At 49.3% G+C, this 16,496-nt stretch overlaps 1 protein-coding gene across 3 annotated transcripts in view; it reads left to right on the top strand.

Annotated features, from left to right (window-relative positions):
- The window catches only part of LOC108556064 (Ankyrin-repeat, SH3-domain, and Proline-rich-region containing Protein), a 117,439-nt gene that overhangs the window by 89,114 nt on the left and 11,829 nt on the right, over positions 1-16,496 (top strand). For all 3 annotated transcript variants that reach the window (XM_017911983.1, XM_017911981.1, XM_017911982.1), the window contains one exon: positions 3,618-3,744. In XM_017911983.1, coding sequence (XP_017767472.1) covers positions 3,618-3,744 — 127 coding nt within the window. The remainder of the gene's footprint in view (positions 1-3,617; positions 3,745-16,496) is intronic.

A 16,496-nucleotide genomic window follows, 5' to 3' on the forward strand; every position in this document is an offset into this window, starting at 1 on the left:
CCACCCCCTCCGCGTCAGCCAATTACATTACTACCCCCCGAGAGAACGGTGGCGAAAGTTGCATAGAGCGAGGTCGCAGAGAGTCCTCGAGCTATCGAGTGGCGAACCGGAGGAACACGATGTCGAGCGACACGCTGCTTAGTCTACGCTAGGATTCAATGTTTAGGCGTTTACAGCTGGCGAACGACGATAAAACAGCTCGTAAAGAAGCTTCGTTTCCCGCGATATAAAATCTCCGAATGATCGCCGACTTTCATCGGCTACGCTAGTCCCCCTGCGCCGCGACGGCCCAGGAGAGAGGGACTCTTCCGTCGAACGAGAAGCAGAACATCCGCGTCATGAATAATTCAAAGTAATAATAGACTGGCGAACAGTTTATGCCTATTATCGACGGGATAACTGTCCGTTCCGTTCGGCCTCATCATCTCCGAGACGATCCACCGTCCAGGGCTAGTTGCCCACCAGCGTAGACCGCTTCTCCCGCGATTCCGCGCCATTCACGCGCCACTCGGCACCGGCAAATCTATCATGCGCCGCGTAATAAAGCGTAATCGCAGCCTGCGCCGGGGTCTCGTAATTCTCGATTAGCGGGTAAACGCGGTTTGTCCTCGCGGAATCTCGTTCCCGAGGCTGCGCTCTCTTCCGCGTTAAAGGTGTACGTCGTTCCATTCCGACCATTACATTTTTCCGTGGAAATAGCCTACCGGGCAAATAGCGATTCGGCGTATCCGCGAGATGGCTGAAGGATCCTCGACAACACCTGCCCCGATCGAGGCAAATAATTAGCGGGTTTCTATCATTCGAGCAGGCCGAGATCGAGCATAAGGATAACCGGCAATTACGTCCATCCAGCATTGTCAGTCTCCGCGAAAGTAGCCGGTTCCCTCGCGTGTGAGAGTCAAAGGTAGCTCGCGAGGAAAGAATCCGGGGGCTCGCCAGGTGTGCCTCGGGAATACCACTCGAATCGTACGTCGTTGATGAATTCGCGTGACGCACCGAGGCCAAAGTCGAACCCCTTTGACACGAGGGACCGAGAAGAAAAGAGGCGAGTGGAGCCAGCAGGTGTGCACCTACCGTTAGGCTAACTTTGGCAATCGTGACCTCGACCTGGAACCCGATGGCGAAAAGTCTGGCATAGGAACGATTGAACCATGGAGGAATCGTGAACCAAGTGGAACACGGTGTGTCAAAGGTGGATTGGGTCCGAACGAAAGCTTACAGCTCCATCTCCACGTGGTCCCCTCCAGGTTGCTAGATAACCTGGAGGCCCGGCCAAGCGAGCTGTTTCCCGCAAGGGTAGGTCCAACTTGCCCAATGATCCTTTAACGACGAGGGCAGGGTTTTTCCAAGCCCCGTGTCCAATACCTACGTGACACTAGAAAGTACAGTACCATCTCTTTCGCGAAGCCAACATAGACCTTAACCCATTAGCTGCCACGATCCCCATTCGGGGATTTTGGAATTTTACGTACACCACTCGGTGCCAAAACATATTTGGTTCGCCTGACAGTTTAGTTTTGTTCTATACATATCAGTCAATATTGTATGTAGCAAAAAGTGTGTATTCTGTGCGTCGTTTCTATACAATAAGCGAACAAATTTGAAATTCGTGTGTAAGTTGAAGGGAACAGAATTGTCATACTTGAAGCATTATATTTTTAGTTTGGTTTTTACACTATAATGAAATACCGTGCATAAATATGTAATTTAGAGGCTATAGTAACAATTTGTTACTTACTCAGTCTCTTGCTTTTCATTGAAATGATTTTATCGATCATTTTATAACGATACCTACTTTGGGACTTTCTCAAAAATATCAAATATTTTCAAAATTAAATATAATTTCAATATAATTATATTGTTATACTATCTTTTGTGCATATGTATAACTTACCCAGTCAAAAATTTCAAGGAAAGAAATTTGGCAGTTGATGGGTTAACCCATTTGCATCATGGCTCTACTTAAGATGCCGTGTTTAGACATCAGCGACGTTCAACCGACGACTAGCTTGTATCACCGCGCGCGTATCAGCACCAACTCATTATGGCAGTTAAAAGGATTTTCACAATAAAAGTGAAACTTGTTAAGAATATAACGAAGCGATGTAGATGAGATGCTTACAAAAGGGATCACACGCGATTTGTGGCATATGAAAAATATTTAACAACTGGTAATGGAAAAAGTCAGCTCGCGGATTATTCCGCGCTCGGTGATAGGCGACAGTCGTAGCTCGCGGAATATTCCGCGCTCGGTGATAGACGACAGTCGTAGCTCGCGGAATATTCCGCGCTCGGTGATAGGCGACAGTCGTGTCTCGCGGAATATTCCGCGCTCGGATGCAAATGGGTTAAGCTAGGGGTACTGCGCGTCGGCCACAAACGAGTCCCGAAATCGCGCACAATACTTGTCAAAGGTGGATGGAACGATGACACGGAATAGCAGTGGGACGAAAGCGTTCAAATCACCGATTCAGCTGGATCCGCTTAGCTCGCGATTCTAATCAGGTCATCGCCCACTCGACTCCCTAGCTAGCACCCTCTGGTTAAGCGCGTAACGCGCTGGATTCTTTCCGAGGACAACGATTCCTTGCCTCGTGTGCTCAGCACTCGAGGCTCGTGTAACGAGCCCCTTCTTCCATGATATTAACGAGATTAAGAGCGTTGACTGCGCGCTGCAGCTACCCCGTCGCTCTGATCTTCCGCCCTTATTTTCGACAACGCGATCCCCTGACGCTTCGTTGGGTCGCGAGAGAAGTTTCGGCGACGAGACATCGCGACGGATTCTTTCAACCACCTCTGTTTCCTATCTCCGCGACGGAAGCCTCATCAGTCATCCCGATAAAACCAGCCCCCGAAAAGTCCCGTGATACGCGTCTCGACGCGTGTCGCTCACCCGGCGACGCGATAGCTTCGCGACCGATCCGAGGTAATACGGGGTAGGCAGCGACAGGACTCAGCCGGGATTTTCTAGGACTCGAAAGCCCTAATCCCAGCCGACGTGGCTCTATTCCCTGGGACGAGACGAGCTCGATACCGAAGATGGAAAGTTTCAGTGCTAGGTCGAGGATCCTTTGGTCCGGCGTCGACCTGACGGCGCCGAGAGAACAGCTTTTCTGGTAAGCTGCCGGCCACTTTTTAACGGTCGACAATGTACGCGATGCGGCGAAGCTGGCCATATCGCGGGAATCTTACTCTCCACGGGGAAAGGTAATTTCGCTGAACGCTTCCCCGGGGATTACCGTAGCCATGGACCATGAGCTAGAGTCTGGCGGATTCCGAGTGGATCCTAGGGAAGATTCGGTGGCACGGTGAACGCGATTGTACCCTTGTTGCTGCAACGTCCGAATTTGTAGCCGGTTAACCGGGGAAGCTCGTTCCGCGAGTGGCATTAATAAAAAAGACAAGGTAAACGAGAGGCTGGCTGGCCGCGGAGCCGGAGCGTAATGTCATAGAGAACACAGCCGAGTGCCCTCTCTTATTTGGTAGCGGCTTGAAATATTCTACGCCCTCTGCGTCGTCGCTCTCTGTCCTGCTCGTTAGCCAGCATTCACTTTGGACCAGGCTGGTATTCCGCTGCATTCAGCCCCGTATTCAGTGACCGGTGTTTACTGTTTCAGGAGCCAGCACAGCAGGACAAACTCGCCAGATTGAGGCACAGGCTGGACCAACAACAAAGCAAGCTGAATCGGCTGCGATTGCTCAGATCGCAGACCGACCAGTCACGTGCCAACAACGCCACGCTGAGTAAGTCGATTATAAAGTCTCTCTTTTTCTCTCTCCTCTCTTTTCTCCCCGTTGCTCCGTGGACATCCTCGGCCGAGGAGGAGGCGCCGCTTTACGAGCGAAACGCGAAAGCGAGAGTACCGGGACGCGATAATTAACCCTCTGCTCGTCACCGAGAATCTCCTTCCCCCTTGTCGAAGGCTGCTCGCGAACTCTCTCGAGTGAAGCCAGGGTCCACGAACGCGGAACGTTCGACGAGGGAAGCCATCGGGGCCCAGAGAGGCAGCGACGTATCGCGTTCGAGAGTGAAAGTTGGACGCAACGGGAATGGTGGCCATGGAAATAGTTGGCCAAGTGAAATAAACAGGAATTCTCCGGCCATTTTGGTCCCCGCGGATGCGGTCCCGATCCGGCCAAGGGACGGGCCTCGTTATCGTTCGATCCGTGTTCGCGAACCACGAACGCAGCAGGAAGGCGAATTCCCGTAATTTCCAAGGGGATCGAACGTCTCGTAAAGAGATATCGAACGAGCCAACGCGAAGGAATATCGAATTCAATAAAGATTTCGCGGACAAAATGGCCCCCATTTCAGGCGGATGGCCCTCCTCGGTTGCCTCTCCTCCCATTTAGGACTCGCGTGATACATACGCCGTATTTACGAGCTGCCACACGGTCCCTTTTCACAGTCGTTTCTCGAATCCCAGTCTGGGGAGTATTTGCGACGAAATCTTGCCCGGGATTGCACGATTTTAGGTGTCCTTTCCAACGTGGAACGAAGGCTAGAGCGGTAAGCGAAGGTGATCCTTCGATATCCTTCGAGATCGTAATTTGAAAATACTGTGAATGAATAGAACGCTAACCGTGGTCCCCTTTGACTCGACATCGTTTCCGTTTCCTCTGAGGAGACGCGTGGTAATAGAGGCAAGTTCGACACTCGCTCGAACCAGCAGCTTGTTCTCCGTTCACCGAAACGCGTGGTATTCTTAGACCCCACGCTGAATTCCGATTGATCCTCGTTATAAGCGACACACCTCCTCGGTTCGGAGCCTTCGAAACACCATCTAACTTGGGCCGAGTGGAGTCGAGCTGCCTCGAGAGTGGATGGAACCACTCGTTACCCGCACCCATTCCCAGCATCCGATTCCAAGTCTGTCTGTTCTCGATTCACGCGCTGCTGCATCATCGTCCTCTTATCCCCCGCGTTCACGGATTTTCCCTTTCCTTTCCGGCAAGTTGCCGCAATTTTCACGAGCAACTTCGCGACCCAGACGCGGCAGACCGAGATTAGCCCGGTGAAAAGTGCAATCTGCCGGAGGATAAAGGGTTGAAAAGCGGAGGGCCGAGTGGGAAAGCTGTGATCGCGTTACCAGCGGAAATTCGCGTAATCCACTTGCCACGGAACGTGCAACTCGTCCCAGTTCGTCGATGGATTCCCGTTTCCGCGACTGGTTGCTCGTAGAAATGCAAATGATGGAAATTCATCGCTGGAGAACATCTTGGATAACCGGTCGAAGCATAAACTGCGTTGTACTTGCTGCCACGAGTTCCAACGTCTGGAGCAACGGCACGGATTCGAAACTTTGTATCATCCTGACCCAATATGCCCGGGAGCTGCAGACGTTCCTGCGCTTTCATATTCGCCCCCGTCGTATCCGAGAGAGGGGTTTATAGACCGCATAGATTCCGTGCTTTCACGCTCGGATCTCCCGTTTTGCGTTCGAGTTCGCGATAGGGAATCCAGGAAACGTACGTCTCGAACCTCGTGTCAGACCATGTTCCCGAAGAAAAATCCACGAATCCGCGAATTTTTCTCCCACCGTCGTCGATGTGAAACGCTTCGCAGATCTCGCGAGATTAATTAGTACAGCCCTGAGCAGGGATACCGGTTGCCAAAAAGGTTCCTCCTCGTCGGATTTTATCCGCCAGTTACGTCAGAAGCGTATGCAAAACGGACCACGGGATGGCCGGAATCAAAGAGTCGTTTCTTAAATATTCTCTCACGACGAGAGCTTGCGGAGAGCTTCGCGAGGGCTTCGAGACTGAGCCGGAACGAAATAGACTCGGGCGTAATCCTCGCGCGATGCGGTTTATTTTAAAAATCCTCCGAATTAAACGGTCGACTCCGTGGCGGCTGACAGGGCGAGCTTTAATTAAAGAGAGCTTTCCGGCCTCGCCGTACGCTGCATGCCCGGAATTAGGTGGATGGAATGAACTTCTCCACGCAGAAGTCAGCCACGAGTCTTCTTCTACGAGGCTTCGGATCTTTCGAGTTCGTCGACGTATTCGCGACGAGCCTTCTTCTACGAGGCTTCCAATTTTCTAGGTTTGTCAACGTATTCACGACGAGTCTTCTTCTACGAGGCTTCCAATCTTCCAGGTTCGTCGACGTATTCGTGACGAGCCTTCTTCTAGGTCGTCGACGTATTTGCGACGAGTCTTCTTCTAGGTCGTCGGCGTATTTGCGACGAGTCTTCTTCTACGAGGCTTCCAATTTTCTAGGTTAGTCAACGTATTCACGACGAGTCTTCTTCTACGAGGCTTCCGATCTTCCATGTTCATCGACGTATTCGCGACGAGTCTTCTTCTAGGCCGTCGACGTATTTGCGACGAGTCTTCTTCTACGAGGCTTCCAATTTTCTAGGTTAGTCGACGTATTCACGACGAGTCTTCTTCTACGAGGCTTCCGATTCTCCAGGTTCGTCGATGTATTCGCGACGAGCCTCCTTCTAAGCCGTCGACGTATTTGCGACGAGTCTTCTTCTACGAGGCTTCCAATCTTCCAGGTTCGTCGACGTATTCGCGACGAGCCTTCTTCTAGGCCGTCGACGTATTCGCGACGAGTCTTCTTCTACGTGGCTTCCGATCTTCCAGGTTCGTCGACGTATTCGCGACGAGCCTTCTTCTAGGTCGTCGACGTATTCGCGACGAGCCTTCTTCTAGGTCGTCGTCGTATTTGCGACGAGTCTTCTACGAGGCTTCCGATCTTCCAGGTTCGTCGACGTATTCGCGACGAGCCTTCTTCTAGGTCGTCGACGTATTTGCGACGAGTCTTCTTCTACGAGGCTTCCAATCTTCCAGGTTCGTCGACGTATTCGCGACGAGCCTTCTTCTAGGTCGTCGACGTATTCGCGACGAGTCTTCTTCTACGTGGCTTCCGATCTTCCAGGTTCGTCGACGTATTCGCGACGAGCCTTCTTCTAGGTCGTCGACGTATTTGCGACGAGTCTTCTTCTACGAGGCTTCCAATTTTCTAGGTTAGTCAACATATTCACGACGAGTCTTCTACCTTCTTCTAGGTCGTCGTCGTATTTGCGACGAGTCTTCTACGAGGCTTCCGATCTTCCAGGTTCGTCGACGTATTCGCGACGAGCCTTCTTCTAGGTCGTCGACGTATTTACGACGAGTATTCTTCTACGAGGCTTCCAATCTTCCAGGTTCGTCGACGTATTCGCGACGAGCCTTCTTCTAGGCCGTCGACGTATTCGCGACGAGTCTTCTTCTACGTGGCTTCCGATCTTCCAGGTTCGTCGACGTATTCGCGACGAGCCTTCTTCTAGGTCGTCGACGTATTTGCGACGAGTCTTCTTCTACGAGGCTTCCAATTTTCTAGGTTAGTCAACATATTCACGACGAGTCTTCTTCTACGAGGCTTCCAATCTTCCAGGTTCGTCGACGTATTCGCGACGAGTCTTCTTCTACGAGGCGTCCGACTTTCCAGGTTCGTCGACGTATTCGCGACGAGCCTTCTTCTACGAGGCTTCCGATCTTCCATGTTCGTCGACGTATTCGCGACGAAGCGTTTACCCGTTCGTGCTCGATCTCGCCCAGGATTCCATTTCCCGTGGTATCGACGATCGAATTCGATCGCGGGGGTGGATCGTGGACGAGCGAAAGGGACGAAGATATGACAGAAGTTGCAGCGACGAGTTTACCTCGTTCCAAGATAAACCTCGTAAAGCTCTTTGAGTCTCTCAGTCTTCCCCGACAAAGAGTCTGCCCCGTCCGACGAGACTGTTCCTTTTTCCAACCGGAAGGTGAAGGATGTCTGAGGATATTTCAGCCCGACAGGTAGAGAATTCCACCATCGCGGGATCGAATCCCCCTTTTTTCCTCGGCAGCGACGTTTACCCTTCCGTTGTTTACCCCGGAAGAATTCCTCCGGAGTAGCGAAGCGGAGGAGACGTTTGTCGAAGATAACTCGCCTTCGAAATTCGAGGATGCTCGTCGGGAGAGATCCGGTTTGCAGGAAAACGGAGAAAAGAGGACAAAAAAATTTAGCGAGACAGATAACCGTTCCGAAACCGGGACCATCGATCCTCCTCTCGCGAAATAATAAAAAAGATGGCGGGTCGTCGCCGCGGCCGGAATAAATCTCGCGGAGTTTCCGTCGCGGCGAGATCCGCCCCCGCGAGCTGACAGATGTACCCCGGTAATCAGGCAGGCTCGTATTTTCCGTCTAATAGTTTCCACTCCGCCTCGCAACGGGCCAAGTTTTTCGCGCGTCGTGAATTCTAATTTCGTCCTACCGATGAGACATGTCTTCGCTCGCCAGCCAAGGAGACATGTCTCCGTTGCGCCATCCGTGCGAGTGGTAGTGATCTATCGGAGGATCGTTAACAAGACGACGATTCGAAGGGAGTAATAGCCGGATGAATCGACTGGATGCTTTATCGGATAATCGAAACCTTATCGACGCTTTAAAAACGGAGATTGTCCCGTGATCCCTCTGTGAGCCGCGGTGAACGCTCTGGATCCTGATAATGACACGGCCGATGCTAATGGCTTAATCTCGAAAGCAAAGAAGATTATTCCGAGTCGTTCGCCGGAAACGCGGCGAGCCTCGTTGTTATTCGAAGAGATCAGGCGCGCTGTGTAATCTGGATTAATGCGACCGAGGCGCGCGATATCCTCCATCGCGGAATAAATAGCTGGCTTTCGAGGGCGGAAGTGCACGCGTGCGTAACGTGGTATTAAATACGCGTGCTATTTTTTCGCGAGAAATTACCGGGGAATGGCAGAGATATCCGCGGCAGCGTTCGATCCCTGGATCCGATCCTCCGCGCTGGGGGGCGAGCAGCTCGGAATCCGATATTCCGCGAATAAAAGAAATCCTTCCGGTAGCTTCAGCGAGTGGAAATTTATCAAAGCGCGGGATTTCGCAGGAACGACAGACTCGCCGTGATTTAAACGTAAAAATGCCTGTACCACGACCTCGCCGGCGCCTGTCCCTCTCGCGAGATACATCTGGAGTAGATTATTTCCAGCAGATTCGTTTCTATATTCGGGTTACCCGCCGAGACTCGGGTGTTCGACGGGATCGCGGCTGTGGAGCCGTAATCGGCCGATAATTTAAGATCCGCTGGATCAAAAGATCAGCGAGGGAGACGAAAAACTGGGGGTGAGGCTACGATGATGGACCCTCCGCGGTAACGAAGGATAATTCCGTACGCCATCTGCAGACTAATTTCCCCATGGCTGCGGGCGTTTCTTCTCGTTCCTGCGTGCCTTTTTCGCGAGATTTCTGCGCGAGCAAAACCGCGGACGACTGTTGCGAGCAGAGAGCTCGGAAAAAGCCGCACTCTCCTCGTTTTTTGAACGTGTCTTAATTACCATTGAAAGATGAACGCGATGCCGCGCGACTCCTTCCGTGTCCATCGGCGATGAACAAAAGTGAGGAAATACCACATCAAGGAGAAATCTCTTCCTTCATTTTTATACCAAATAACACGAGCTCCGTAGCAACCTGGAAGATCGTGCGAAATAGTTCGAATACTGAATAATCTCGAACAGAAATTGCTGAAAGGTGTACTTGCGTGTATCTTTATATACGTTTTAACGAGAGATACCTGACTTCGACGAGAAGAATAGTGTTCCTGTTGGGAATTTCGCGAAGGAAATAGACAAATGATTAACGTGCAGGGAAGTAACCGTATTCAGTCATACAGCAATTGTACCTATAAAGGTTTAATATACGTGAAATTTATACGCTTTATGCAATATACAAATAAAACACTAGAGTCTTTTTTAATGCCACTGTGAGTCACAATATAGAAAGTATCTGTACTGTTCCTGATCTGAGAGTGAACAGCTTCGAGGAACAGCAGGCCCTTTTAACGCGTTCGTCGCCCAGCGCGATTCGGCTCAGTTTCTCACAGGGCCCAAATCCGACTGTCGGAACGCCAGACTGAACGTTATCGAACTGATGATTTGGATGCATCTAGTACAGACACCGCTCGTTAGATGTTGGTCAACGGACCCTATTTGTAATTTTCCATTTGCTGTAATCGTTTTGAATTACTATCAGCAAACTTGCATTTTGCAAATAACGAAACGATAGAACGGAGTAGCAGACTTGGTAAAATTTTACCAGTCATAAACATATTGACAGACAATTAGGAAAAATGTAAAAAGACTATTGTTTCAATTGTTCAAAATCACCTCAAATGTGTTTAGACTGTTTTAACGAATAGTATAATATTTTATCCTAAATATAAATTAATAAAAAGTATAGTATAATGTGTATATTTTTCATATTTTTATGTTGTATATCCTATATTTATAATTCAGTGCTTATTCCATTAAATTCAAAAACCGACCCCTTGATGTCCAAAAGTCGGTATTGGCCTGCAACCTCTAACAGGCCTATCGTCATCGTTGCATGGGGGTAGCTGACTTCCAACGGTTCCCAGTTAAATATTGCTCGTCAGGAATCGTTCACTCGGTGAGGATGAGTACTTCGGCAATTTTCGCGAGATTTCGAGTCCAGTGCCCTTGCTTTCGGGTCTTCCAACGTGTCCGGTGCTAGCCTAACGACTGCCTGGCGTGGACAGCGTCCACCGGGTGGTTACTAGCGGTCAGTCAGTGGTCACCTTCTCCCAAAATCATTCCTATCCGATGACTACTGTAGCCCGTCGTGCGGAGAGTACCTTCCGGTCCAACTACTTCGGTGAACAGTGTCAATCCTTTGGTCAGTCCGTGGTGTGCCAACCCTTTTGACTATCTCTGACTCCGACTCCTGCCGTTTCAAATAACCGTTCTTAGGCTGTCATTGGATGAAAGAAAAATGAAAAATATGCAGGCAGGAATGAAATTACCCTGCAACAACGCGAAGATGTTAGGGTATCAGCGAGCAAAGTAAAAAGGTTGACGATAAACGTTATGAAGCGCGGTAATGACATGCGCGCATGCAGCGACATCAACAGGAAATGAAGGGAATATGCGGGCAATAAGGGTAAAGTACAGGTATAATGATAACAACAGGAAATATCAACTGCGCAAATGCGAAAATGCGAGAGAGGAATGTCGCGTATCAGGATATTTTTAGGATAACGAAAACAAGGACCAGGCTAAGGAAGTTCCCTCTTCGACTAGCTTGAGGTGTTCATTCATTTTTCGCTAAAGCTCACGGGTGAAATATGTTAGTGGTGGATGAAATATCAATAACAATAAGAACAATTCTTTATTTAACCACTTGACGTGCCACACACGTCGTAATGCTTTTATCGTAGAATCGCAACGTGGTATATACGTCGTCAGGCAATTGTCACAGGAACACTGGACCGTTCTGGCGCAACACGCGCCTGTGAGTTAATTGGTAGCGCAAGTGGTTAACCCTCTATGGGCCAGTGTAACTTCCAAGTTACATGCTAATGTGTGGGTATTTTATTAAATACTATATTCAACGTTATCGTCTTCATCACTCCAGTTCGCGATTTTTCTTTCGATATATTTATAATTATTTTCACAATACCTCCCGTGGGTCCATTTTTAAAAATTCTAATTCTTTTTCATTTACCGATTATTCCATCATGATAGGTTAGGTCCTCTGTGGCCCTCTATGACCTTCTCTCCGCAAGATGGCGTGGAAAATTATCTTGTCTATCTATTACGCATTATCTTGGCAATAGTACAAACGTTGTTAATTGAAACTTTCAATATGAATTCGTTATAATAAAATTGTCGAAACTGCTGAATTTATTGGTTGATATTTGTTGATTTTATGTTACATACAATTCTTATAGTCGAGAAAAATATATATACGGCCCATAGAGGGTTAATTATAAAAAATGATGAAACACAAATATTAAGTATAAATCTGTAGGGGTCCCCCCCACGGTTTTGCAAGTGGCTGGTCTCAGGTATCCTTCGTGGCGATGTAGCTGGAGCTAGAAAGGACGAAAGGAAAGGGAAGGGATGCGTTTCGTCCCGGGCCTGCTAGTGGGACTCATTAGTAAGGGTACTGAGGACCTAGCAAACCCTACCTTAGACCAGAATACTATTAGAAGGGCGGGAAGTTATATACATATATATAGGAATTGGAGGTTTTCCGAGTACTTACGAGAAAGTCCTCGAAGTCGGATCCATCTAGTGGCGAGGATGAGAATGATGGTCGCAAATCTAATTAATTACTGTCTACTACTATCACGTGCTCACACCTCTTTCCACTACTACAACTCAATTAGAACTGACCTGTGCCCCATCTCTCTGGTTATTTACAAAAATGATCAAACAAATATTAAATATAAATCAAATTAATTTCTCGCAATCACACGCTCACACCTCTTTCCACTATTGCAACTGAATTACAACTGACCTATGCCCAATCTCTCTGGTTTCTTCTTTCTACTTTCATACATTACATGAACATACACAATTCACACACACCTCAATCGTTACACGCATACTCATTTATCACGATAACCTGAATCCATTAGATATTGGCAACCCATGCATACTTGTTCCACTCGTCCCTCTCTTACAGACATCGCTACTTTATCATATCAGCACATATTTATTCATCATTCATAAATCCATGTTAACCATTATAACAAAATAAACTTAGAAATTTCCATGCTTCGCCAAGTTTCAATAACTGCTTCTTGACAAATAATCCGTCGTTCTCCTAAACCCCCTATGATCGACGAATTCCAATTAAATTTGCCCCCTCCCCCCTCACGATATCTCGAATATTTTTTCGTTCTATTAACCGCAACTTTTTCCCCCCGTCGATGAAATCCCGACGCGAGAAGAAGTCTCCGATTTCCTCCGCGAAATCGCATCCATCCTTTCAAGGATTAGACACCTTTTTTCCCCCCACCGTCGAGTTCCGCCATTATCCGCGATACCTAGTCGAATCGTAAAACTTTGGCCGATCGATCAGCGAGCAAAGTTGCCGGTGAATCGCGAAATCAGAAATGAAACGGTTGCTGAAAATTGCGCAACTTTTTTCCCGATGCATAGCGATGAAACACTTTCGTTATCCCCCTTTCGCAGTTTCTTGCACCCATTTACGGCCTCGTTACTTCTAGTTTAACGGGCGCGGCAACTCGTCTCGCGGGAATGAACCGACGCACGCTCGTCGAAAGGAAAATCCTGCGAAGCATCGACACGAGCCCGCCTAAATTATTAACCGAGAACAGAAGACGAGAAGACGTGGCGAGGAGGATCCAAGGGCCTTGATCGAATTGCGAAGCAACGCGGGTATAAATTCTTGCGCAAGTGGAGGGAAACGTGCTTTCCACCTGTGCACCCCGAGCGAAGAGGAAGAGGAAGAACTCTGCCGAAAAGAGAAACTTTCCCGTCACGGATCGAGAAATAAATCACGAGTGGAATTCTTTGCAACGCTCGCGATTCTTTCCAGTCGATCTAGAGGAAGCTCGAAGTCGTTCGACGAGCTTTCCTAGCTTGGCGACCACCTCGAGCCTGACCACCCGGGTTCAAAGCGCGCCGCAACAGGGGACTCAGAGGATCGAGCAGTCGTTTTAAAACGGTTTCGTGGCTTGAAAAGTGAAGCGACTCATGCAAGCGTACCGTTTGTTCTCCGATTCGAGGCGTAGAACGCGAGAGGGAGAGAAAGAGGGAATGGAAGAAAGCAAAGGGGCAAGAGAGAGGGGTGGGAAAAGGAGGAAAAAATAGAGGAAGGTTCACGCTCGAACGTTCGCTTAATTAACAACGCGGTGCCGCTTTTAATTGCGCGTCTAACGAGCGAATCCTGTATTTTTAGTTTCACCCACCGGGATGAAAGTGGGAAGAAAATCTCTCAATCTCGCGCGGCCAATTGCGCATACCTTCGCCAATTAGCGATTACACGCGGCCATCTTGTAATTCTGAAGCTTATGGATCTTATGGTCCATAGTCAACGTCCAAATGCACTGACTTAGGAGTCAACCCTGGTGCCTACAATCGTCTCTTCAAACCTTTTTCTATTGCGGTATATCGTTATATACTGTAGCGGCATCGTTCTCATTCTCGCCGGTAGATGGATTCCTAGTTGAAGAAGGTCGAGGACTTTCTCGCAAGTCCTCGGTAACACCCTTCGTTTCCTATATATACAACTTCCAAAGTCTTCTAAGTATCCCCTAGGCAGGGCCTTGCTAGGTAGCCTTACCGATGAGTCCATTAGCAGGTCCAGGATGAAACGCTATCCCTTCTAGCAGCACCCCCCCCCCCCCCCCCCCCCCCAGAGGAACCCCTACGACAAGCCGACATCAACGACCGTAAAGAAGGACCCTCATAATACAAACCCCAAACCCTGAGACAAGTGATCCGAAACAAGGTCCAATCCAAAGTCCCATCGATAGCCCCAATCCTGAGTCAACCAATATTTCACCAAAACAATTATCCCTTCCCTAACATTTAACAGTCCCACAGATATATATATATATATATTCGCACCAGGCACGAATAAAGAGTGTACAATTCTGCTTAGTACAATTCCTCCATGTTGTTATACCTTCGTGGGACCTTCCATAACTATACGTAGTTATCCGTGTTAGTCTCTATTTGAGAGTTGGCCTAACGTCGTCACAGTAATTTACCCCATGACACGATCATTGAGTCCCTTCTCGCGTGTACATCCGGCTCGGATTCAACTGGTATCGCGTTTTTCGCCTAGCACAAGGATCTTGGAATACGAAATCCCGAACCTGAGACAAGTCATCCGAATCAAGGTCCAATACAAAGTCCATCCATAGGCAATCCTGAGTCAACCAGTATTTCCCCAAAACATCATACCCCTTCCCTAACATACGGTCCCTCATATATATATCCGCACCAGGACACGAATAAAGAGCATATAGTTACAATTCCACGGTGTTTTATACCTTCGTGAGGTCTTCCATAACTATACGTAGCTATCCGCGTTAGTCTCTATTCGAAGGGTGGCCTAACGTCGCCACCATAATTGTCTCATGACACGATCATCGAGCCCCTTCTCGCGTCCATCCGGCTCGGATTCAACTGGTATCGCGTTTTTCGCCTAGCAAGGATCTCGGATCGTGGAGAATCCGGCGACATTTTCGAGTCTCTGCCGACTAAATTCCACGAACTGGGTTAACGCAACCGTGACCCCCTTTCGATCGCGAAATCTCGTTTCCAGACGGAGTACGAATATGATCGAGCGAACATTGTTCGCTTCCCAGCGCATAAGAGATAAAAGAAACCACGGACGTGATAGCCTCGTTTCTTCCTCGTCCACCTTCCTATATAGCTCTCCTCCTCTTCATCTTGCGAGGAAGGCATCAGAGGAAGGCTGTCTCGAACCCCGACGACACGCGTTTGTACATCTTCTTCGGGTGGAATCGATTCCGATGAAAAATACACTCGTCTCTGCTGCCGCCTTCCGCGTCTGCTTCCCAACATCCAGGCTGAGTTTATGTTCCCTACTCTTTGAGAACTTCGCTATAAACTCCGGCCGCGCCACACGCTAGCCATTCCAGAGGTGCTTACTCGCACACGCGTACCCTAACTTCGTCTCCTCCTTGCGACACCGTCTCCGATCGAGAAAAATCGCCACGCGGAAGGACGAATAAGAGATTCGTTTCCGGGAACGAACCTCCCTGGAACATTACAGTTCCCAGAGACGTTCGATCGAACGTTCGTCGACACCCCGGCCCTGAGACCTCGCGTTTCTAATGCTCCTTGTCTCCACGCTCCATCTTGCCTGCCGTGTAATGCTCCGTAGTCTCTCCCGATCGGGAAATCTCGTTTCCGCTGGAAATGGAGGTCGCAGGCGAGGGTAGGACGAGGCTGAATCGCGAGAGGAGATACAGAACCGTGAAAAAGAATTTCGCACCCCGGTTCGTCTGCTTCGAGGAGACTTTTAAAAATCCATCGGAGAAGAAGCATTTAAGATTGGATTATCGCCGAGTCCTCGGCCGACGAGGACTTCTCTTCATCTTCGACGATCGACCAAGCCGCGATCGCGAAGGTATCATCCTAGTCTGCTCCTGGGACCGACGGTGGGAAAGTTTGGCCGCGTCTGAAGAAAGTAAAACAGCGATTTACCGCGACGAGTGTCTGCAGCCGTCGGCTTGGCGGCTGTCGAACGCTTTGAAATCTCGCTGGCCTGGCGGCGAGTGAACACAGAGGAAAGTTTCGCAGCGAGGACGCTCGAGAGACGCGCAGCTTCGCCTGGAGATTTGGTATTCACGGGAGAGCGCGAGTCGAAGCCCCCTTGGTCGAAGTTTCGCGACGTCCCGCGAAGAATACGAGAGCCTTGTGCTCCCTCCGGCCGTTGCTCGAGCAGTCGGATTTTTCGAAGGCTCCGCTTTTATTCCGGTTTTACGAGCGACGTAAAAAAGGAAAAGGCACGGCTCGCGTGTCGAGAGACGCCTTTGACTTGGTCGAAACGCAGAAGAGGAAACCGTGTGCGAGACTCTCTCGAGGTCGATCCCTCGCGGGCCAGCGTGGAAAGCTTCGTACGTCGTCGATCTTCCAGCTCAGGCCGACGTGCCTTAATTAATTACATCCTTCACCCCCTCTCGGATACCTCG

This window comes from Eufriesea mexicana, unplaced genomic scaffold (assembly GCF_001483705.2).
Source record: "Eufriesea mexicana isolate 0111107269 unplaced genomic scaffold, ASM148370v2 scaffold294, whole genome shotgun sequence".
Lineage (NCBI taxonomy): Eukaryota > Metazoa > Arthropoda > Insecta > Hymenoptera > Apidae > Eufriesea > Eufriesea mexicana.